The sequence below is a fragment of the Stegodyphus dumicola genome, chromosome 8, assembly GCF_044657685.1.
Source record: "Stegodyphus dumicola isolate Sdum_Otavi_A_Nest chromosome 8, ASM4465768v1".
NCBI classification, from domain to species: domain Eukaryota; kingdom Metazoa; phylum Arthropoda; class Arachnida; order Araneae; family Eresidae; genus Stegodyphus; species Stegodyphus dumicola.
Window position 1 is genome coordinate 112,552,974 of NC_140775.1, and position 26,481 is coordinate 112,579,454.

Genomic DNA, 26,481 nt, shown 5'->3' on the forward strand with positions numbered 1-26,481 from the left:
ATTGAGAACTAGTTGAAAGTATACCAAATACCAATTGTAAAAATTATTTTATTTAAATGACAGCACTAGATGCTGAAATTATGCACGTGTAGTTCCAATGCCGTAAACTACAACCTAGTTTTTTCAGATTTAAAAAAAGTTATTTATATAGACTGTATATAAACTGCTTATTATATTCTGAATGTTTTTAAGAAGTATATTGTGCATCATAACATAAAGTACGATTATAATAAAACAAAAATACTTAAGTATTTCAAATGTGTTTAAATTCATCTTTTTCCGTTTGGTTTAATAAATTATTTTTCACAGTTCTTCAACACAAGTGCCTGTAAACAAGACAGCATGCATTTCTTATAGGTTTCTTGCGAGTATTTTGTATTTCTTACAGTAATCAATATTAAAAATAAAAGTGATATTATTTAAATCCGATGATTAAAAATATAACATATAAATAGCAACAAAATTTGTGGAAAAATACACTCTTAGACAAAAAAAAAAAAAAAAAAAAAGAAACGACGCACCGAGAAGATATAAAGCAAATTGGACACAAATTGATATGCATACAGCTTTCGACGGAAAAAGCAAAATTTTACATTTTGGCTGCTAGTGAATGAACGGTTGTCGCTACAGCGCATCTGATCTGCGCAACTGGTAGTATATTTAAGAAGAGAAATTACGATTCCAGGTCATAAATTCTTCACGAATTTCATTCCGTGTAATCTGGTAAACAGTAACTATGCCTCGCATACAGGTGCGCGAACGATATGCGCAGATGTCAGAATTTGAGAGAGGTCGTGTAGTTGGACTCAAAGAAGCCCGTTGGTCTTATCGGCGAATAGCTTGACATTTGAGCAGGAGCGATGCCACTATTAGACGATGTTGGCAGGAATGGGTGAACCATGCCCGCACACAGCGACAAGAAGGAAGCGGTAGGCCTAGAGAAACGACAGAACGTGAAGACCGAGCAATCGTAAGAGCGGCACTCACAGCCCCAGATGCATCATTATCATCGACTGTACGTGCAACTAGTGCTTCAGTGACCGCACGGACCATTCATAGACGACTCACAGAAAGGGGGCTGAGGTCACGGCGCCCCTTACGTCGACTACCATTGACCTCTGTACAACGTCAAGCCCGTTTGCAGTGGTGTCGGACTCATTCGCACTGGAATGTCACTGACTGGAGTGGAATAGTTTTCAGTGATGAGTCCTGCTTTGAACTGAGCCCCGATGACCAGCGAAGACGAGTCTGGAGACGCGCCGGACAGCTCTGTGATACCAACCTGACTGTCTTCCGCCAGACAGGTCGACAACCAGGAGTGATGGTCTGGGGTGCCATTTCATTTCATAGTAGGACCTCTTTGGTTGTCATTCGTCGCAACCCTACAGTACAGCGGTACGTTGACGAAGTTCTAAGGTCCGTTGTGTTGCCCTTCATGTCACGCCCCCCTGGGCTTACATTTCAGCAAGATAATGCCCGCCCCCACACTGCACACGTTTCTACTGCTTGCATTAGTGCTTGCCGAACATTGCCTTGGCCAGCAAGGTCACCGGATCTCTCTCCTATTGTGCACGTTTGGAGCATTATGGGCAGAGCCTCCACCCAGCTCGGGATGTTGACGATCTAATGCGCCAGTTGGACGGAATTTAGCACGATATCCCTAAGGAGGACATCTGCAATCTCTATCAATCGATGCCAAACCGAATAACTGCTTGCATAAGGGCCAGAGGTGGACAAACGCGTTCATGACCTTTTTCACTTTGTGAAGCTCTATCACTTTAATAAATCCTCCAGTTTTTCTCAAACTGTAATCATTTGTTTTTCTGTACATGTACATCACTTCTACCGATTTTCGTCCCATTCGGATAAATCCTTCTTGGTACGTCGTGTTTTTTTTTTTTTTTTTTTTTTTTTTTTTTTTTTTTTCCTAAGAGTGTATTTTCCAAATAAAATTTGTCTTATATTTTTTTAATTCACCATTGTAAGTGATTAATCTGTGAGTTCAAGTAATGTGATAGAGATTATATGAATTTGCCTGAGTAAAAGCCCACAAACATAGATTTCGTGTTTTCAGACACTTTTCTTTAGCTAAATTCTACTTTAATGATCAAATAAAGCTGTGTAAACTGTTTATTCTTATTTTACGGCTAAACTGCAATTACGACAAATTAATGCCACTTTAAGTGCAATATATATCACCTGCTTCTCAAAATTTTCATTTTTAACTTCCTTAACGAAAATGCAGAGACAGTACCAGAGCCTTGTGCAGTGGCACGGGGCGGTAGATTTTAGGCGCGCCAAAATTTTTAGAATTCAGGAAGGTATCGAGTAGCAGAATTAAGGAACTGCATAGATTTCAACTGGCGAAAAAAGCCTTGGTGAACACAAGTATGCCGCTGATAAAACCGCACTTAGCTTGAGAAACATTTCTAATTGACGCCTGCCACGTACTACATTTCAATCTGTTCAAAAGCCGGTGATAAGAGATTATTTTATATAGATGCACCGTTATAAAAGTGGCATCTTTAAGCAAGTTAAGCGCGATTCTCTGAAGCAGAAACCTTCTCCTGCCCATACTTTAAGGTGCCGGCATACTTAATTCAATTTTCACTTGAAAAACGAAACGATTTCTGTCTTGGTAAACAGTGACCGATTCGCTTAAAGGTGCCGACACCTTCATGGAATCACTTTTTTCAGAGATTCGCTACTCTTACGAAGCGGAGTAAAGAATTAGATCGATCCATGAGGTAATGACAATATTATTAAGACGGTAAGTTTAAGACTTTATCAGATTTTACATGTAAGAAATTATCCGCTGTGTGTGCTCTTATGTGTGTAGAAACTAGAAGATCTATTATTCGAATCTCGGAGGAGAAGATTGATTTTTCCTTTTCTTGCTGCGAAAAACCTAATGGTTTCTGTACAACTTTTGAATGAAGTATTCATTTTTTCTCTCCCCCTTTTTTTAAAGTGTAAAAAAAATCCCTTTTTTGAGTGTTTAATGTTTTGTGCTAAATTAATTATACAATTATTATTATTTCATCTTTGAATCTTCAATATCAAGTAACAGAACGGCTCTGCAATCACAGATACCTGGAAAACCCAAATTTCCCGTGGTCCCATCCGCCCCTGATTTCTAGCTTTACTGTTAACTAATAAAAGGAGTTCCTAATTTTGTGCATTGTGCACATCATATATTTTAATTAATAATCTTATATTTTCTTCTTCGAATATTTCAATGTATTTTGCAGTTCAAGATAATATTCTACTGCTGGACATGGGGAATTCTCAGCTTTTAGCTATAGAAAAGTATGCGGATACCTCAGACGATCGGAACACTTTTGTAAAGAATTAAATAAACGATGAAAGGAAACAGAGCCCATTTAATCATTCCCTTCCGTCTTTAGCCTCTATTGTGTTGTCTTAAAGAAGTGTTATCTAATAATTCAGGGCTCCAAGTGTTCCGTACAAAGGTCTCTTGTCTTCGAAACCACAGGGTGGGGCTGGGCCATATCGAATGTCCGCGGCCCGAGGAAGGTGGCACTTGTCGTGAGGCTCCTAATGGTTGAAGGGGCCCGATCGGTGGTCCGATTGCCGAACGACGACGTCAGAAGACCTGGAGTGGGGCCATGAGTAACCACCACCAACAGCAACAGCACGGATCAAATATTTTGCATCAGATTTCCATGCGGATCCGGGTGCCCGACTTCCCTGTAACCGACTCCACGGCGCTGCGGCTGTACGATCTGACAGGGTGCGGTCGAGAAGAAACGTGAAAGAGTATTTTAATACTTGGGAGTTTCCTTTTGGTGAGATTTGTTTCTTTAAAGAGCGGAGCATGCGAGTTGCCACTCCAAAAATGCGCTCAAGTGAGCGTGGCGGTGGTGAAGGCTTATTAAGTTTCAACTGAAACACAAGGAAAGTTGGGCAGATTATGTAGGTGTTGATGAAGCAGGCTCAAAAGCAGAGTATCCTATTAAATGAATAAACAAGACTGCAGTATGAAAGCTTCAGTTTCCAATCTGACATCTCGAAGAAAAATATACAATTAACGATTTCAAAAAATTAAAAAATGTAAAAAATTATAGAAGTACTTCGGTTTTTCTCATAAGTAAAATAATACCTGTTCTTGTCATTCATAAAATTAGATCTTGAATGTTGAATAACATTAAAACTCAACTTTGGAAGAATTTCAATTTGCATTTGTTTCGGCTTTCTTCCTCTGAACGTAATATAATTAGAGAAATATCAAAGTATCAAAAAAGTAAAAAATCGTCTGAATAATACTTTGAAAAATGAAAATAAATATGTAACGAATGTTGATTTATACGTTACTATAAAACATCATCCCAATCATTAGATTTTGTTATTAAGGCAGAATTAATGTGCGTAAGGTACTAAAAAAAAGAGCTCGAAATTTGGCAATCGAGCTGTTATAGGCTGTAAGTAATTCATTTTATTTATGATCTTTCTTGTATAAAAACTAAAAAATGTGTTGTGAAATCTAGATAAAATGAATTTTTAGCTGATTATTTTAATGTTTCTTTTCACAGCATATTTTTGTAATACTGAAGATAAATGAAGACCTCATAAACTGTCGATCGGCAACAAAGTCTACTTATGCCGCGATATTATAGGAACTGAAATTAATAACATTTTCTTGTACATCTTAAAAAATAACTTGCAGTTTAAAAACTTCAGATTACAATCTAAACAGTCTAACGCTTCAAAAAAGAATTTACTATTAGAAACTTTGTAAAATTTTAAAAGTCGTAAGAACTAATAAATATAAAACATTATAAGAAATATCTCTCTTCTCTTCTTAAATATAAATAATATCTGCTACTGTGAATTTATAAAACCAAATCTTTACGGACGATCAAAATTAAAATTCTTCTAAAAATTAGTTTTATTTCAAAAAATAATAAATAAACTAAACTAAAATTAAGCTTGGAAAGATCCCACTACGGATTTCCCCAACCATTATAAAGGTAAACATGCAACAAAGAACAATATTTTGTACTAGGTACGGCATATCTCATGTTAAATTATGTTTTACATTTTATAATAGGGCTGTCGGAATTAATACTTATCAGTTGCATAGTAAGTGTATTTTAAGTAACATCTAGTAAATTTATTGTAAAAAAAAATTAAATAAAGAGCAAATTATCAGGAACTGCCTTTTTTTACATTAAAGTTCCTCAGTTTATTAAGTAGTATGATAAATTGAAGGATGAATAAAAGATAGTACGTTTTGTCGAATGGCAACTGTCTAGAATATGGCTTTAAAAGATAAATTAAGGACGAAAACATCGTGGAAGAAACAACGCAAGGTGAAAACGTCGTCGTACAAAACATTGTGGGAGGGAAGAAAGCAAAGGGAAAACATCGCAGTTCTAACACATCGTGGTACAAAATATCGTCGCCGAAAATAAAGAGGTTAAAAAATTTTGCAGTTTAAAAACATCGTCGTCGAAAATATCCTGATAAAAGATAAAACACCAACAAATCATCGCATGACTATAACATAGCAGACATGAGTTTTCCAGGCTTTAAAAATCATAAATGCATATTCGCATAATGACTTGTGAGCTCAAGAAGAAAATAAGAATATTTTTGCTTTTATTTTTCATATTTTTGAATTAACTAATAATTTATTGATGAAAAAGTAAGAAGGAAACTTAAGCATTTAAAAACTGAAATTGAATAAAAAATTAATGCAACATGTAGCACTTAATTTTAAACTTACATAGTAAACTAACAAAGGTCAATAAATTAATCTTTTTTCATTAAGTTTCAATGTTAATTTTTCATGAAAAACATAGTCTAAAAAAGATTAGAAAAACGAAGATCACAAATCATTATGCGAATATCGATTTACATCTTTTAAAAGCCTTGAAAACTCATGTCTGCAATGTTATCGTCACGCCATGATTTGTAGGTGCTTTATTTTTTACCATAATATTTTCAACGGCGATGTCTTTTAACTGCGATGCTTTTGACCAATTGATTTTCGGCGACGATGTTTTAGAGCTGTAATGTTTTCTCTTTGCTTTCTTTTCTCCAACGATATTTAGCACGACGTCGTTTTCGCCTTGCGTTGTTTTCTCCGCGACCTTTTCGTCCACGTTATTTTTGGTGCGATGTTTCCGGCGGACACTCTTTGGGCATAATATAAAATATGAAAGCTTTCAGATTTTTTGCTATCGATTTATTTCATATTTTGTAAGAATTTAATGAATTTTTATTAACAAACTCCACGATTTAGAAATTAGCAGTGGTATCATCGCTCGGAATAAAACATTTTTATCTCCAATACGTCAGGCTATTGCCATTCGGCTAAATGTGCGATACCTTATAGTTTTAATCAACAAACTAAGCTGTTTAAAAGCAATGTGTTGCTGCTGGCTGAATTGAAATAATCTTACCTTCCACGCGAGAGCATGTTACTATTCAATAAAGCGGAAGATATTTAACGTTCAGTTTTGATCTGTTTGCCACTAAGTAAAAAGCCAAGCTTTTAAAAGCAATAAATACAATTCTTAAGACTATTTTTCTACTTTTTAATCTGACTGATTTAAATAAAAATTCATTTAAATCATCAGATATACGAGTATGATTAAAGATATTCAATATTTTTATGAAATTACACTAACTAGACTCATTAAAATCATGTTATGCATATTTTCCCTTTTTTATAAGTAGCTGGCCGTGCAAGGGGCTAATGAGATAAATAATATGGTATGGTTATGTAACGCTACTTCACTTAACTTAATGACCCACAGAATTTGGAAGGACCTTTCTACAGACGATTCTAAGATTAAAATAGCATTGAATGCTTTTTTATTACATAGGCTTTCATTGCTAAAGCACGGCAGAAGTTTCCTGCTTTGCAACAGTAGAACTGGGATTGTAAAAGCTATAATAAATACAGGGTATTCAAAACATGTTGTACTTTCCTGATGAATGGGGAACTATTCTTTGAAAAAGGTATGACTGAATTTACTTCCTTTAGTGCTAAACGGTGTCCGCCGATAACATCGCGGAAAAAACATCGTGGACAAAAACATCGCGGAGAAAACAACGCAAGGTGAAAAGGTCGTGCTACAAAACATCGTGGGAGAAAACATCGGAAAGAGAAAACATCGCAGTTCTAAAACATCGTCGTAGAAAATAAAGCGGTTCAAAAACATCGCAGTTTAAAAACATCGTCGTCGAAAATATCGTGGTAAAAAATAAAGTATCTACAAATCATCGCATGACGATAACATCGCAGACATGCTTTTTTCAGGTTTTAATAATTGTAAATGGATATTCCCATAATGATTTGTGAGCGCAAGGTGTAAAGAAGGATAAATTTTACTTTCACATATTTTATTAACTAATAAATTTTTGCTGAAAACTTAAGAAGGAAACTTAAGCATAGAAAATTAAATGTAACTTATAGATTATACTTTTCATGAAATATTACCAGTAAAAACTTTATAAAAATGATTTATTAACGGCCTTTGTTAGTTAACTATGTCTGTTTAAAATTCTATTAAGTGCTATAAGTTGCATTAATTTTTTATGCTTAAGTTTCCTTTTTATTTTCTCAGCAAAAATTTATTAATTAATAAAAAATATGAAAGTAAAAATTATCCTTCTTTCCATCTTGCGCTCACAAATCATTATGGGAATATCCATTTACACTTATTAAAGCATGCCTGAAAAAAGCATGCCTGCGATGTTATCGTCATGCGATGATTTGTAGATACTTTATTTTTTACCACGATATTTTCAACGACGATGTTTTTAAACTGCGATGTTTTTGAACCGCTTTATTTTCGACGACGATGTTTTGTACCACGATGTTTTAGAACTGCGATGTTTTCTCTTTGCGATGTTTTCTCCCACGATGTTTTATAGCACAACGTTTTCGCCTTGCGTTGTTTTCTCCGCGACATTTTCGTCTGCGATGTTTTTGCCGCGATGTTTTCGGCTGTAAGCGTGCTAAACTTATGAGAACTTGCGTCATGAGAACTAATAAAGCAAAAATAATTTCTTATCTTAGTATTATTTCCCAGATATGTATGAGAACTCAAAGATTAAGAACTGAAAAAATTACATGTTCTTCAAAATCAGGAATGCGGGTTTAAAAAAATAATCTCCACATTAAAATTAATGCTCTTGATTTATTTTTCCTTTTAACTAAACTTTTTATTATAGAGCTTGTACGATGAAAGGATGTATTGTAATCGTGAAAAATTTCGGTATATCTTTCAAAGGAAATATCCGTTCTGACCGTTCCCGAATCCATTTAGACGATTTTTTTTTTTTTTGCGTGACGTCTGTATGCATGGATGCATGGACAGAATAAAGCACTCCCCCCCCTCCAACAAAATTAGCCGCAAAGAATTGACATTTTGTATATGAAACTGCTATAACATCTAGTTTAGCACGCCCCTTTTTTGTTGCGATCTGCAATACCTAACTATATCCCCCCTTACCCGGCTAAAAAGACCTCATTTGGCCTTTATTTTCGCAATCGTTGGTCGTAGTCATGTTCAAATACACAAGCGTTTTAAATGAGAGAAATATTCATATTTTGGCAATGTCAAATTTTAAAAATAAATTTATTTTCGACAAATAATGAAATCTAACTTTTAATGTGTTCTCCCGATTCCTATATTTATATCTGGGAAAGTTTGATACTCGTTATGACAAACTAAAGTTATAAGAAGTTTGACGCAAAAATAGACCAGGCTATTTAACTTTCGAACTTTGAAGTTTCTGATGTCATTTTCAACTTGCCTTGAGGAATCGGTTAATTAAGTTAGAATAATTCTAGGAAATAAGTTTAAATTAAGTGCAACACAAAATGTGTCTGATTTAATAGGTCGTACAAGGAAGTCATATGATGTCCACATCAGTTTTATATATATATGTTTTCATCTTTAGTCCAAAGGGGCATTTTGCCCAGAAGGATTCTTAATTTCGTTTTGGCATTTTGCGTTGATTTACCACAAGCGTTGTTTAACTATTCAAAGTATTGCCACTGTATATTATCGCCCTGTATTACATTTAAAGAAACCAAATAATAAAGCATCTGCATAAATGTATGTATGTTTTTCGCATTGTGATAAAATAACGTTACCTAGAGCCATCAAAAAGTGAATAACGTAGTCTTCCATAGAATATGGATATCTGGAACCCCAAATTAGAAATCTGAAATTTGTTTTATTATCGATTTCATATTTTGTAAAACATTAGCGAATTTTTGAATAACAAGCTCAAGGATTTCAAAGCGAGCAATAGCAACGTTGTATAGGAAAAAAAAAAAAAAAAAAAATTCATCTCCTGCGCGAAATTCTGTATCGGAAATTCTAAAAGATATGCTCGTTTTAAATTGATAAGAACATGATATTTATTAAATAAAGGTAACACACAAAATGTTAAAAAAAAAAAGGCCCCTTCGGATGTAATTTAAAATCTGAAACCTTTCAGATTTTATTTTCCAACCTGCTGAGGATAGTCTTGTATAAAGATTTTCAAACTTTCTTTAATCTTAGTTCTGCTACAGGTGACAGCTGTGATAAAAACATCATCCCTCTGAAAAAATGCGCATATTATTCAAAAAGCTGTTACACATTATTTATTTATTTATTTCAGATTAAAATTTCATACGTTAATTCACTTTAACTTTTAAAGCTCTTAAACCTAAGAAAGAAAATCAAAATTAATATTATAAAACTTGAGTAGAATAATGTTATTATTGAATCGAGAATTCGATTATTATTGAGTCGTTAATTTTATTCCTGAATCGTTATCTTATCGTAATTACTGAATTTAGCACGATGACATTTCAGAGACTACTCCTTTATATATTTCTAACGAGGATTCGCATGCTAAAAAAATTGTTTCGCTCCTGTGAATAGTAATAAAAATTAGATATTTTCCAAAAGTTATTTCTTATTCTCAGTTTAATTGAAATATCTTTACTGCAAGGGCGCTTATTTGCTTTTGAAAAGTTTTCAGTAAAGCTCAGCTAAAGAAATATTTCTGATAATTTAAAATACTTTTCTATCTAAAATTTACATCAGATACATTTTAAACAGTTTGTTAATGAAATTGTTTGTTTCAGGAGGAATAAATTCTGTTTAAATTTGCATCAGGTCTAGACGCTATTAGAAAAACTAATTTCCTTCTAAGTATATCATTAAATGAAGCGGCAACAAATCAAAATTGCTGCCATATGCCGGAGCAGTTACCATTCGTGGTAAATATTTATTGCAAATCTTGAGTGCAGCGATTCCATGAAAAAAGGTGCGCCGCTATGTCTTGATTAATTTAATTGTTCCTTTACAAAATAAGAATGAAAAATTTTCGCATAACAGTAATCTAGAATTAATCTTGAATGATAAGAAGTCCTTTTTTTTTCTCGTTATTATTTTGGGCAAATCATTTCATTATGCAATTTCATGTTCGGTAGCTTCATTTTCTGGGCATTAATTGTTAAACTAGTAAACCCGTCATAATTTTTAAACTTAAAACAGTTTCCGCTGTTAAACTACTGCACATTTGCTTTTTTATTTTTATTTCTGAATATTTTAAAATATTTCAGCCATGAATTCTTTTGCTGAGACACTACCTTGAAATAAGAAGCTTACAAAAGCGCAAGATTCTTTTCTACTCTTTATTTTTTTCTTTAACTCTGAAGAGGCTATTACTCTCGAAATGGGATTTTGCGTCGAATCATGCGTCGTTTTACTTTTCATTCGAGACTACTGCCATCGGCAAAATATAAGATATTTATTTACCTTTCAAACTGAATCTGTCTGATGAGGATTAACAAAGGAAACTGTTTGAAAGCAATAGATATAGATAAGAATATTCACTTCTTACTTTTGAATCGGATTGATTTGAATTATAAAATTGCATTTAATTCATCGTCTAGCTAATTAAAATATTCAATATTTTCATAGAATGCCGTTATATATATACATTTTTATTATTTATAGCATATATTGTAAAACTTAATGAACTTTTGATTGACAAATTAGACTACTTGAAAACGAGCAGTGGTAACACTGTATGGAATAAAGCATTTATATCTCCAGCGGAACGGTCTCTCGGAAATGTAAAGACATGCTGTTTTTAAGTATTTCGTGAATTTTGCAGCTGAACTGAAATTTATGTGGCTTAAAGGCGAAGAACATGATGCTTAACAAATAAAGTTAACACATTAAAAGTTAAAGAAAAGTCTTTCCCCGCCCCCATCATACTAAGAAATTGATGAAAAAAGTAGAAAAATGCAGGTTAACTAATTTTGCTGTTGAATTTAATTATTTGAGGCGTAAGGGCGAATAACGCGTTATTTAATAAATAAAGTTAACACAGAAAAGTTAATAAAAAGAAAAAAAAAATTTTTTTTTGTTAGCCATCTTAACTAAGAAAATTGAACACTGATGTGATGAGCTGAGAAAAGTAGAAAAATGTATGTCAAGACTTAACACTGCATCGGGAATTCCAAACATATGCTGCTTTTAAAATTTTTGGGAAAACTTTTTGCTGCAGTTCAACAGCACTGACGAAATCAACAGCACTGACGAGCTGATGAACTGCAGTTTAACAGCAAAATCCAAAAAATTTTTATATATGGCGTAAGTGCGAAGAAAGCGATGCTTAATGGTAAATCTAAAAACGAAAAAAAAAAAAAAGGGGGTGGGTTGCGTTAGCAGGAGTATGTGCAACAGCAGACTGGAGACTGAGGTAGGAAAGAACTTACTTCTTACCTCTATGGCGAGCTCAATGAGAGCCTAAAAAATATTAACAAACCCTTTTAGATTGCTGTTCAAACTTGAAACCTCTCAGAATTTATATATATAATATATATTGTTTAAGTCCATTATAGCTTCATTACTTCTAATTTCAGGAAACTACTTTACTTTTACGCAACGAAGTTAAAATATTAATAAAGCAAAATTGCTTTCACGATTTATTTATAAAATTGTCACCCAAAAGAAATAAATACTATGGCATTTCAGCTATCAGCAATTGTTTCATGGTGCACTCTTAAAGCTTTTTTTTTTCTTTTAGTTATCTGAATTGATTTTTCACTGAACTTATCATTATGGTAAGCTGTTGCTAAATTTTTTGTTGATAATGATATGCGCCCCCCCCCAAAAAAAAAGATTCTTGCTTTGTTGCGTAACTGTGTTACTAAATCTTCACTAACCTCTGTGTCATAATTTTGTTCTCTATTTTCATAATAGATGGCGCCACCTCTAATACTGCACGGTTGTTTTGAGACATTTTAAAAGGGCTGTTTTTTTTTGTTTTTTATCTAAATACTTATAAAATAAAAAAACTGTTCTTTCTAAAAAAACACTATAGATACACATTTTAACTTAATTAGTTTCAAACGCGAAATTAACTTCAAATCTTAAAGTAATTTTTAATTTCGTATTCTATACGTTCAGGGCAAATAACAACTGTCTGAAATGTTTCGTTGTTACAAATTCAATTTTCAACACTTATTTGGAGTTAATTTATGTTGAAATAAAACTATAACAATTCTTTTTTGTTATCATATGTCAGTGTTTTTTTAACAGCTTGTAGTAAATATGAGAATTTTAGTTTTATACTTTTTCTAGAGAACTAATTCGTTAAACTATTTTACTTCCTACCGTCAGCTAACCAGCGGCTGAGCGATGAAGTCCCTCAGTACTGATAGTTCGGTCCGAGGTTCGAACCCTACGAGGTAGGCTGCATGGGCGTATTCGTGGTTTGCCCCATGTGTAACGTGTTAACCCTTTGCGGCACAGTGTGTCCGGTCTGGACACACCTAAAAATTTCCTTCAGAACAATTGAATGGAAAAGGATTTATTGGTTACTATAGGTTACTCTGAACCTTTTTTGTTTATAATAGATGGCAGCTCAACACAAACCGGTCCATATATTTTAGCCATGTTTAGTTTTTTTAAGACCCTCGTTTTTCAAAGAAATCTTCCAGATTTTTTTTTAGGGTATAAAAGAAATTGTTTGAAAAGAAATTTCTATGCTATTTTTTTGGCTGTATGCTAATCTCCTTATTTTATATTAGTTTTAAATTTTTACCTTGAAATCTTGGCTAAAATCAAACGGCGAACCCTAGGTGTGCCTAGGCCGGGCTCACCGATAATCTAAGACAACTGAGAGTCTGTATTCTTTGTTTCTCCGCATCTCATCGGTGAGTTCATTGACGGCAATGCTCGTTTCAGCACTCTTTTCGAAGCTCTATTCAATCAGTGTGCCCACTTTGGGCACACACACAAAATTAAAACGATAAGTGCTATCTTCACACAATTTTAATTGTGTACTCCTCTAGGCCTAATTAGACTGTCTACCTTTTTTTTTTAAATCAAAACTCCAACTTTAAAAGGTAGTGTGCCGGAAAGGGTTAATACGAGCCAGTTTATCTTAAAAAGTCCTCCACGAAGACATCCCTCCTTTCCATGTGGTGCCTTAGGGCATGTGTAGTAAATATTAATAATACTTTTTACCGTCATTGGTCAGCTTAAAATTGCTTCAGACGTTAAAATATTCACATGCTATCAAAGATTAGAAAAACTACTTGCGTATTAGATACGGATAGGGCACTTAGCCCATTAGCCGGCTGACCGGGCTTGCCATTCACAGATTTCGTTAAGATGAAATCTGCATGCCAAGATCAGATTGCCATTTGTTTTCAACTTCATGTTTTTATTTATTTATTTACCTATTCATTTTTTAGATTTGTAATTGCAAACTATTCGGTAATTTAGATTCAAAGATCATTTAGATTCCTTTTTTATTGCAGTTTTATTATTTATTTAGTTCCAGTTTTTATTATTTATTTAGTTCCAGTATTCTTGTTTTCTTTTACAGGTCATGAGCACAACAGCAACTTATCCTCCCCTGCATCGGTGGGTGCCACTTCGACGCCTGTCATCACTACATCATCGGTTTCTCGAAATGGTCCATGCAAGTATGCTACCACTACAGTCCTAGAAGCCACAGCTTCTTCTTCCTCGCCAAATGGTCCACATCTGGGGCCCCCACCTCCTACTGCGGACCCTTATATGCATTTTGGACTCGCGCCACATGGCGGTCCACACCATCAGTACGCCCACCATCTGCAACCTCCAGGTCCACCAGGACCTCCGTCCTGGAATCGTTTTACAGAACAATTTTCTCAAAGAGTCGGTTGCCTATCTTCAGGGGGGCCTCGAGATCACCACCATTTGTCTGGTAATGAGCACCCACTGCTGGGAGACTTGGATAAGACTTCTGGAGCTGTTGTTAGTACAACAGGTGGTACCGGTCAATTGCCACAGCACCATCAGTCCACCTTAGATCTGTACCGTGGTAATTATGGTGCTCCTGAGTTTCACCACAGTAACCGAAGGGTGCCCCCGCATCAATCTGCTTCTTTCCTGGACAGTGCGAGTGAAGGAGGTTTTGGACACTGTGGTCCAACGAAGACTTTTGGTCCAGCAGCTGGACTTTTGGGTATGCAAAGCTGTCCTGTGTTTGGACACATGGTCCCGGTATCATCGACACAAGATCAGAGCATGTTCTCATCCGGGACGGACGGTAGGGTGATGTCAGAATCGGCAACGGGTTCATGCGCTTACAATCCTGGACATTCTCTTGGGCACTTTCTGCAACCGAAGTAATGCCCGATATGTGATGTGCAGAAGGAAACGACAACACAAGGGCTTTAACGCGTTATTTTTCATCGCGTCTTATCCCTGCTACTTTTTTATATTATGGTTTTGTTTCTATTGCGTGTAATGATAAAAATGTCCTGTTGCTTTTAATGAGTACATAAATGTGCTTTGTTACGGAGATATGAAGTAAAGTCATACCTGAACACGCTTGTGTACTTATTTTTTTATTATTGTTTTATTTTACACTAAACATTTCAACGATTTTATTTCAGAACAAATGTGATATACATATAAGAAAAATTTCTAGATTATTCCAGTTATTATCTTTTCTGAGTGTAATTATATTTACATATATTCAACCCATATAAAATGAATAGATGCTCAACATTACGCATTAAGTTGGAAATAACTTTATAGCAGCGATTTTTGCACTTTTATTGAAAATTATTAAGGTGATAAAACTGTTGTTGTTGGAAACCTTTTAGCTGAGCTTTTGAAACTTTGGCCCATCACATTACACCGAGTTGCTTTAAAAGGGTTATTATCATTATCATTATCATACATTTTTCATTTATGCAGCTTGGCAAGCATGATCATTCCAAGAGTAGTAAAATTTTGTAATTTCCAGCAGCTTGGCAGTAGTAGCTTTCTGAGGACTGCTTCTCGATGTGGCATAAGAACTTAAATTTAATTTCTCAAATTTTAATTACAACTCTAATAATTTAATTATAACTTAATAAACTGAGTGATATTTAAAAAATAAATATATTTTTTATAATTTATATAACTTTATTTTTTAATCACATAAATATGCATTAAAATATACTTAATTTGTAATTTTTTTGAACATTTGCAATATTATTTTGATTAATAAAAATGTTTCATATCGCCATGTGTTATTTACCTCTGTACAGAAATTAATGTAATTAATTTTGTATTTCTAATGTTATATGTAACGTACCTCGCTATAGAAAATTGTTCGGTTTAAGTTTTTAAACTTAAGCAAGATTATATCTTTAACAAAACAGAATTTCGATAAGCCTAAACTGAAAACACGATAAAAGGATGGTTGATATATATTTCATGAATAGAAAATTCGAGTTAGACTTTCCACAAATGCCTGAAAACACCCATGACTGTACCTAGATAAGCGCATAAATATCTTTAAATGATACAGATAAAAATTACTTCGATACCTAAGAAACGTTGAAACGTAATTGAAAACCACTATTTCATTATTACAGGTTTTAGACATGATATAGCAGTTATGAAAGAAATTGACTTAAATTAACTACAGATCTGATAAAGAATTAGTAGGCATTCACCTACTTCAAAGCGATAATGTAATTTAATATAGCATTAGTTATGACAGTCTGCAAAGCTCTGTTATGTCTAGAAGCTTATCTCAATGTCCTACCGACCCTACTAGACTGGAAGAGAGTTACCGCTTTAGTCGGTAGCAATGGCAAAGTAGTAAGACAGTTAACATTTTTGTTAAACTCTTAAAATTAACAGAGGCACTGCTATTGCTACAGATGAACTTCCGCTACTTGCGGATATTTTAAAATAGTAGTATAACATGAAGTTAAAATAAAATTTAGTTAACGTAGCCGAGAGTACACACAAAATAGACCACCCAAAAAACTAACAGCGCGTATTTTAAACGACGGTTAGCAAGATGCTAAAGTCAGAACTATTGGCGATAGTATGTAACTGCAATTCGAGGCTGCCAGAATCTCTAACTGTAAGGCGGATATGAAATTGCTTATGAATCTCTAACTGTAAGGCGGATATGAAAGGTTTTTAATAAATTAGACGAGAAAATTAAACCTGAGCTAGCAGGTGAAACTCTAAGAAAGTCGAGAGAATGACGTAAAGGTGGAGAGACCTTCTTCTGTACTGCAAGCGTACCAATCAGATGGAAATCCTATATGGAGCAGCGTTGTAGTACATTGAATGAACCAGGACGAACTGCGTCTCTCGAAAAGTTGAACACAGGTCTGTAATATCTCCTTTCTATACCTCATAGCAATCAGAGTGCTTTTGCCAAACACATACAGGTGTATGAGTCCGTCCAACTTAGTACCTGCCCAAACCATTACCTCCACGAGCTTAATGATCCTTTTCTCTGATGAGGGAGAGATAATATTGTATTACAGAGTCCTATCCAAGAATCAGTGTCCAGGCTGAATCTCGACTCATCTGTAAAAAGCACGGTGCTCCATTGAAGTCTGGTCCAAGGCACATGTTGTCTGCCCATGCTAAACGCGCTGTCTTGAACGCTGCAGTGAGTAAGACGCAAGTAGCGGTTCTTCTGGCATATAGCCCTATTTCATGAAGCATTCGGTTAGCATAGTTCGTGAAACGCGGATTCCAGAGGCAGAATACAGCTCACGTGAGAGCTGCGAATCTATAGCAGTCCTGTGACACTGCGCTGAAAGTGCAAATAACGATTTTCGTTCCTCGTTGTGGATCTTGAATGACATTTCCAGGTCTTCTCGATATGGATACAGTGTCCTGAAACTTTTTCCACAAATTGCAGATGACATTGCTATTGGGATTGATCTGCCTTCAATCTACCGACAATTCTCCATCTCATTCCGTCATCCATACGTTCGTGGCTGCCCATTTTATATGATACCTTATGAAAATTATACACTTGCGAGAAACACGGCAAATGTCGTGAAGGAATATGAGAAGAAATCGCCGAAAAGCCTTCTTGCACTTATATGCCCTCCACAATCCCAACTTCGCAGACACGTACGTATACGCCTAGGTATTTGACCCAGAATATCTACTACACTTCTTCGATGGCGTAATTATTACCTTTGGTTCGATACTTTTCGCAAAAAAGACATAATTTGCAAATTCTCTGAATTTCCCACAATAGTGTATTTAAGCTACACAATTGCACGTACAAGAATAACTTTGCATAATTCACGTTTTCTAGCTAAAACTTTTTTTTTTTTTTTTTTTTTTTTTTTTTTTTTTTTTTAACCATCCCACTGTCCAGTTTTGCATTAGGTGCTTAAGATTGCACCTAATCGTATTGATTATGTGAAACAATGCTTAAGATTGCAGTATTTTAACAACTACCTGTTAACCAAATTCTTACATGGTTATAAGCGTTAGACATTCAAGACCTTAAAGACACCGTATTTCAAAATTTATACCTAATGCTCTAGATCAGGAGTCCCCAAACAACGGTCCAAGGGCCGAATCTGGCCCGCGAGCACTAATAATCCGGCCCGCCAGGGGTTTCATAAAAATAATTTAATAAAATTTAAAATAACAAATAACATACACATTAACTATTTTATATAAAAGCCAATCTAGAAATGCGTTGAATATCATGCACGTTCTTTATTAAATATATAAACATTATACAACCGTTTCTAAATTTACAATGAGTAAAATACTGTGACACTCTATATAAAAAATCTCATGTGGAAACACATGACTTTCTCATACGTCCTATTAAATGACACACATTTTTTTCCACACTTCATTTAAATTTATTTTCTGAGATTTCATTAGAGATATATTTCTCTTTCAATCAATCAGTTCTCACTTCGCAGCAAGGCAAAAATACATGCAAACTCAAAATATCTTCAAACAAAACAAGAATTTAAAATGTAAACAAATCGTGATTTCGTTAGACTTAGTAGTACTTACAAAACTTTTAAATTGTTGATAATTCTACAGCTACTGCATGCAGATTAACTAAAGTCATAAAAACCTTAACCGTAATGTAAGAACATAATTGTCACTTTTAAAGCCGAAAATGCATAAAACATGTGGTGCCATCTATCCCCAATTAATTAGTATTCCCCTAAATGTCCTGTATATCTGTTGCTAATTATCTGTTCATGTTTTTAGCGTACATTCTCTTCTTTTATTGGTGGTGTCTTCTACTTCACTGTTTTTATGTACTTTCTTATTTTAATTCTAAAATTAGTGAGTCACGTAAAAGACAAAGAACCTATAATTTTGATACTCACTGGGAAGAATCATATCGTTTCGTCAATTTTACAGATAACTGTGTTTGTCTATTGTGAGCAGTAGCATTGCAACGTCATACATAGCAACATAGTATTGAACGCCATTTTCACACAATTCATGACATTTTTAATACGACCTATTCACTTAAAACTGAAGTAAGAAAGAAGAAAATGAATTGTCTAAAATCAAGCCTGTTTACCCAAAAGTCAGTTTTCACTAAGCCTATGGTAAAAATGTAAAAATGCCGCTACTGCTTCTTTTAAAAACTTCTCGCATGCGCGCAAAAAGGGAAAAGCCTTTTTAGGATACTGAATTGTTACAAAAAGCATTTTTAATTGGTGCCGATTGCTTATTTGAGAATTTTTTTATATAAAAGTGAGAATACAAGACTCGGCGTAATCAGATAACAACGTAACAAGAATACATGCCATTTCATAAGACATACAAAGTCAATTAATGCGTGACCTGGAAATATATATGTGACTGGTTCTCACTACAGTTTGATAAGTCTACAGATATACCAGATACTGCACAGTTGGCAGTAATAGTGAGAATGATACTTAGTAACTTTAAAGAACTACTGATAATATTATCCTTGAAAGGACGAACGTTAACGAATGAGATTACCTACAACATATTTACAGCATATGCGAAGTTATTAGACATGCCTTTGCACAAGCTTTCAACGGTAACCACTGATGAAGCACCAGCAATAGTTGATAATATTAATGAATTTATTTCTCTCTGCAAAAAAGATAAATTATTTCTAAACTTTATGTTGTATCAACGTGTCATCCACCAGAAAGCTATGTATGGTAGAATATTGCCCTTCGGACAAGTAATTATTTTCAACAATAAAAATAATTTCAAAAATAGTTCCTCTTTATAACACTGCCTTTTTTACGGCCCTACTAGAAAATCCTGATCTCATTCAGCATAATGAAATATGATGACTCAGTTAAAGCCAATACAAAATTCTTAATTTTAATTGAAGAAATTAAAAATTATCTCAATACCCAAAATCAAAATTTGATGAACTAACAGACTTTCTGTGAAATTTTGCTTAACTAACGGACATAACTCCAGGAAATTTTGCTTAACTAACGGACTAACTTAAACAGGTTTTTTCGCAGACATAACTGGGAAACGGAATTGTTTAAACTTGGAGCTGTAGGGAAAAAAGAAAGTTATAGCTTTAATGATAAGATCTGTTAAGTTAAATAAAGATAAAATGGTTATGCGGTTATCCCATCAGCATATGAAGTAAATGGTGCATTTCCAAAATATGAAAAAAATTGATAGGCGAAGTTGAAATCAACATGTTATCATTCGTTATCAACCTTCGCTTACTTCAAGACCAGTCTGAAAAACGATTTCAATATTTTAATACTAACGAGACTATAATCAACTTTTTCATCAATCCTTTTACTAGCCAAGTAACGTAACCGAAATAGCTGCATATATTGCAGTTATTCGAGCAAGAACAGAAGAACTAGAGCTAGAAATTCTGGATCTTTAGAATGACATTGTTCTAAAATCCATTGTATCAGCTCAGAACTTCTGCAATATAGTTAACAAAAACAAATTTCCATTCTTGAAAAGAGCAACATACAAGACAAAACCGTCCTTTGGTTCCACATGCTTATGTATATCATTATTTTCAACAATGAATATCACAAAATCAAAGAACAAATGTCGACTTAATGATAAACATCTAATAGATTACTTACGAGTAGAAATATCATCATACTTTCTTAATTATGAAGAAATGTCCAATGAAATGCAATGGCAAATATCACAGTGTAAAGACCTTATTTGGTACTTTGTACTTATTTTGCAATCAATTGTTTTTTATTTCAAGAAACTTTCCTTACTCTTCTATTTTCAATTTCCTACCAGAATGCAAATGTAAATGACGTATATGCAAATATAAATGAGTTTGGAAATATTATTTAAGTATCACAATTTAAGAGTTCTCAGTAGAAGTGTTTGCAAGTAACTCTGCGCTGAATATTTTGTACTAGCCACTTACTTTAATTTATATTGATATTCTAGACTCGGTTTTGCTGTGTGCAGCCGATAAAAGTCGATTCAGATTGAAATACGAGCCAAGCGTGTAGTTAAAATTTAATTCATTGAGTGCATGTTCTGTTCAGTTGAGTTAACATAAAAAGCTTGTTATATCCTTCGTCGGCTGCCATCTGCCTTTTTTTTAAGACATAGCAAGAATTCCCTGTTTCGTCTTCAGTAGGTCTATAATTTAATGTCCCCGAAAGAAAAAGACTCTACAAAATTTACTTTAAGAATTACATTTTGTTACACCAGCAAATTGTAAACCAAAAATTTTGTACATTTTTTTCTATATTACCTAGGAATTGATTATTTTACATAATACAATCAATAATTTTTATATCTTAAAACTATGTCTTTGGGATACGTTTTTTGGATATTAATGTGCATGATTAGCTCTGTCAGTCTTTAAATTTACCTTGAGAAATAAATGTACCTGCCGCCCAACCGGTATTTAACACTGCTCTTAAGGTACAGAACGGCTGGGGAATGGATATATTGTTCTTATATGAAACTCATGTAAGATCTTATGACAAGATTACAATCTCTAATTACAAGATCATTCAGACCGACCGTATCCATAGTACGGTAGTGGAACGCTCATTTGCAAATTTTTGACCTTACCTATTGCTTGGATTATCCGTTACTGAAGCCCCAGCAGCAGTTATTGACAGCTCTTTTGCAAAACCAATGCTCATCATTTCTGCTTACAGTTCACTTAATGAGCAATTACGCAACAGTGATCCTGAGATTATTTTTCTTATATGAGGCCCAGAAATTCTCACGTATTTCCTTTTCTATGGCATAAACCAGATATATTTGATATCGTTGCGCATAGCAACAGGAAGTGAACATCTTCCGTTGCCGTAATCCGCCGGCGTCTACACTCACGCCTTCTACAGGAGTTTTGATCCCTTTGGATTCCACAGCCTACTGATGACACTACGATGCACATTCAAATATCTCGCAACAGCGGATTGTCTTGCACCAGCTTGAAACATCCCGGCAGCTCTTCAACGTATTTTCATCGGGCAAATGGGGCAGATAGCCCGCGAGGCTTTGCCATAATCACACACACATTCATCGGGCAAATGGTGTCTTTGGCTCATGCTCATAGTTTTGGCTATCTCGGATTATACAGAACTTTTCCTGCTTGCGAACTTTCGCTGCTAGTTGCACAGGTCCGCGTGCCCCTTTATAAAGCGTTATATGCTAATTTTGATGCAACCTCTACTTTATATGTAAATTGTATACTTTTATTCCCAATTTTATGTTTGTAACTTTTCTTTTAGAGTGTGTTGCTTATGTTTTTTTTTTTTTTTTTTTTTAGCATTATTGTAGCCGAAACAGTAGGATGCCATCAGCTTTTTACATAACCTACATATATATAAAAGGAAGTGTCTGTCTGTCTTTCGTTCATGCTGCGCGTAAGCTAATAGGCCCAGGGCTACGAAATTTGGTACATAGGTAAATGAGGGTGATAATTATGTGCAGTTTTTAGATTTAATGTTTTTCTTGGATACTGGACGTTTGTTGAGAGAAGGCAACGGGAAGTTGATTAATTAATTTATTAGGATAATTAATATTTGTATTAAGCGATATTGCTTATTTCATTGGAATTTTTTATACGTAATAAATTTTTATTGATTTTTTTAATAAAATTGTTCTGCAGAGTAAAATTCTGTGCAGTTTTGAAATTTAATGTTTGGTGTTCCCTTTAGGCATTTTCTGGTACATTTATCAGGACTTGTATTCCTCTTTACTTGCTTTGGAAACATGAACTGTCCTGACTCGGAACAGGGAGCTTACTCAAGCAATGTTCAATAAATTGTGAAGTAGACAATACACACAGGAAGGGTATACAAAAGCCTTTATTTTTCTATCTTTACAGCGATTTCCGGAACTTCGGAATACAGAGACCAACCACTTGTGGTCTGAACGTAAGAATATAAAAATACTAACTAAAACTCTAACTAAAACTAACTTTGGATTAATATACAAGTGCCTAACTTCAAGATTGTCCGTTATTTAACAAAATCCGTATGTAGTACAGAGAGCTGCTAAAACTACGATACAGTTGAAATTATAAAGAGGACTAAACCTCTACCTTGAAGGCAACCAGCAACCGAGTAAAACTACTATGGCAAGCGGTTTGCTTCTAATAACTCCTTCCTCTCTTTTGCTTGGCAAAAAGTCACAACTTAAGTACTTGGCGTTAGCAAGACAAATTTGCATAAATAAGTTAAAGCTTTTAATTCTGGCCGGAAGTAGAAAATAAGAAGTGATGGTAAAGATTTAAAATAAAATAAACGTTAGTAAAACTTAGGATCCTTACATACTTCCCGCCAGAGTTAATTAGTTTGAAACTGAGGTCTAAAACGACCTTGTTGAAAACTTTTAGCTCTAGAATCTAACGCGAGGCCAATCTTTTACAAACATTTCTCACTAGAAACTAGAAATTAAAAAACATCTTTTATACATTATCAACTCCATGGACAAGATTTTTCATCTGTACTGCATCCAAACAGGAGTTCTTAGTTGAAATCTGGTTCCTTCCAGAGATCTGGAAGGAAAACTAGTTTAATGAAATGTTACACAATCAAATGGCAAGTAACATGAATATTTATATTTCTCTTTTAAAATTCTTATTTCATTTACGACGTTATTTAATTATCTCCCCGTGCTCTCTGACATGTATTGTAAAGAAAAACACCAAACACGTGCGTGTCTATGTACAAGCGTTCAACACTACCGCCTGCAATCAAAAGACTAACGTGTTAAAATTCAACATAACAAGACCTCAGAACACACCTTATATTCATCTCTAAACCCTGAGGTACTATTCTGAAAAGTGGCTAACTCTGAAGTGTAGCGTCAGAGAGCCTAACTACATTCATTCAACCTTTAACACATATTCACAATAATTTGCTCTTTTTACAGTCACACCAATAAGTTAAAATTTTTTGGCATTATTCTAATATTTTCACTTTTAACATATCACAGTATTTCTTAACTTTTAAGATAACAGTTCACATTGTATATAAGGACATATTAACATGCCGTTAATTTTACGCATTTTAAAACATACATTAGTAGTACATTGTTAACTTCTATTCTTTTCCAAGAAAGTGCCAATTCTTCTACATTGAAATACTACATTTCAAAAGTCTTTCAGACTAAAACTTCTTTCTTGCCAGAATCTTTTAAATAAAATTTTATATAATAATTTTTACAATTTTCTTAAGGTACCTTTCTCAAAGATTATCAATGCTTTTACAATATTCAAGTATTTACACATTCCTATTATACATTAATTTTAGTTTTACTCGCGAGTAATAGAAAAACAATAACAAAATAGGTAACAACTCATTTCTCGCCTTTTTGGCGATAAAGGTAGGCCTCACATGAGGTAAAACTTCTTGAATACTGCCACTTGCAGTAAGAATGAAAAATTAACCTAAGGTTTCAAAGTAACAAAGGTTACAAAGTAAGTTTTACTTATCTTTGTGATATTCAGACATCCTTTTTTCTGCCCAGTCCTGGAAAGTAGTGAAGACTACCGTCTGGTTTATCTTCCTTCTTGTGCGGGTTCGCCCTTCGGTTCCTTCCTCCATGAGCTTTCTTTTTCTTCCAGTTCGGTCACCCTTGAAGACCTTCTTTTTAGCATCTGCCTGTGGTCTAGGCCGTTTGATGGCAGCTGGTCTTGGCGGAACCGGGACAACTGTCTCTCGTTGTTGCCTGGATCTCGTTGCTGGCTGTTTAAATTTTTCTTGCTTCTTTGCATTTGCAGCTGGTCTTCCTTCATCAATTCGTCGACATTTGCTACGTAGACTCCTATCCGATGGGTAGATCTTCCGTTTTGAAGCCGTGTTATAGTTGCTGTCATTTCTCCTGGCTCTCTTTGCATTAGTCGTACTTCTCCCTTCTTCATTCTGGGGGTTGTCGTGCCCTCTCTTTTCTGGTCGGTGGAACGGCTTCTTTTTCTTGTTACCTTCAGTTTTCCAACGGGGGAACTTTCTTTTCAATTGCTCCTGTCTACTAATGGCCTGCCCTTGTGATTGTCGTTGTTCCACCTCTGGAGCATGTGATTGCCGTGCCGGATCCTGCAAAAGATCTTGGAATATTGGCATTTTATTACGATTATAAAATGGTTTTATCTGGTCAACGTTTGCGGTGCAGGTTTCACCATTCCTGGCTTTTAACACCACTACAGCCTGAGTTACTTTTTCTATGACATATGGTCCTTCAAATAGTGGATAAAATTTGGCAGTTTTATCTTCTGGTGCTGAAGAAAGTGAATGCTTAATTTTTAACACTTCATCCCCTACTTTATAAATTACTCCCCGTCGTTTCATATCATAATAGAGCTTCTGTTTTCTTTGTGCTACTTCAGTGTTCTTTTTGCTTCTTTGATTAATTTTTCTATATCGCCCATTTTAAATTCTGGGGCTCTTTGTTGAATATAAAATATTTTATCTAACGGCGTTATAATCTTTCTGCCTAAAAATAACTCAGCAGGAGTTTTGCCCGTTGTATCATGTTTTGCGGTCCTAAGGGCGAAAGCTAATTCATTGACATAGTTATCCCAGCTTTTATGAAAATTTTTAACATAACTACGGATAATTTTCACTATATTTCTATTGACCCGTTCCGCTATATTTGATTGCGGCCGATACGGGACCATTTTTAAATGACGTATGCCCAGTTTTTGGCACATGTCTTCAAATATATTACTTACAAACTGAGGACCATTATCCGATATAACTTTTAGGGGCGCCTCGTATTTTAAAATATATTTATTTAAAATAGAATCAGTAACTAATTTCGCGAAGGCTCGTTTTAAGGGAACAATTTCGGTCCACTTACTAAAATGATCAACCATAACAAGGAGATACCGACTTTTATTTAACTGACTTTTTGGGAAAGGGCCCAATAAATCGATGCCAATTATTTCATTTGGAAATTCCGATTTAATGCTATTTAGAAACCCGGCCGGGCGGAAATTAATATAATTAACTGCTTGACATGTTGGGCAGGACTGGACGTACGCCCTTGTTAACTTTTGCAGCTCAGGAAAATAAACTGCTTCGCGTACGCGTTGGATGGTTTTTCGAATACCAGCATGAGAAGCTAAAGGGGAGTCGTGTAACTCCTGCAGTATATTTAATCTAAGACTAGCTGGGATAACAGGTCGAAATTCGTTGTTGGAATTCGTAGTTTTTGTATAAAATAATAGACCATCTATTAGTTCGTAATGGGCCGCCCTATTTCTTATCGCCACAATATCTTGGTGGCTAAAATTTTCAGGATTCTTTCAATAATCATAAATATTTTTAAATTCAGGATCCTTACCCAGTTCGGTTATTACAGTTTCTCGGGAATGTATCGTACATGCTGTGAGCATTGCCACCTACCTTTACAGTATTACATTCATCTATTTTTATTCTGGATAGGGCATCTGCTACGAAATTTTCCTTTCCGGGGGTGTGCTTAATTACCAAATTATATTCTTGTAACTTGAGTGCCCATCTTAATAACCTTGGGGATAAGTTTTTCCCCGAGTGCAATCTAGTTACCTCCGCATGATCAGAATACACTGTTATTGGCGCCCTTCCAAAATAGACTCGGAACTTTTGCACTGCTAACAGAACTGCAAGTGCCTCTCTCTCAGTCGCGGAATAATTTCTTTGTGTTTGATTTAAAGTTCTACTAAAAAATGCCACGGGCTGCTGATTTT

The 26,481-nt window shown here is 34.6% G+C and overlaps 1 protein-coding gene across 1 annotated transcript in view; it reads left to right on the top strand.

The window, feature by feature from the left end:
• The window catches only part of LOC118198890 (uncharacterized), a 144,019-nt gene extending 129,142 nt beyond the window's left edge, over positions 1-14,877 (top strand). The window contains exon 3 of the mRNA XM_035370674.2: positions 13,888-14,877. Coding sequence (XP_035226565.2) covers positions 13,888-14,678 — 791 coding nt within the window. The 3' untranslated portion in view covers positions 14,679-14,877. The remainder of the gene's footprint in view (positions 1-13,887) is intronic.
• Positions 14,878-26,481: the final 11,604 nt, after the last annotated feature.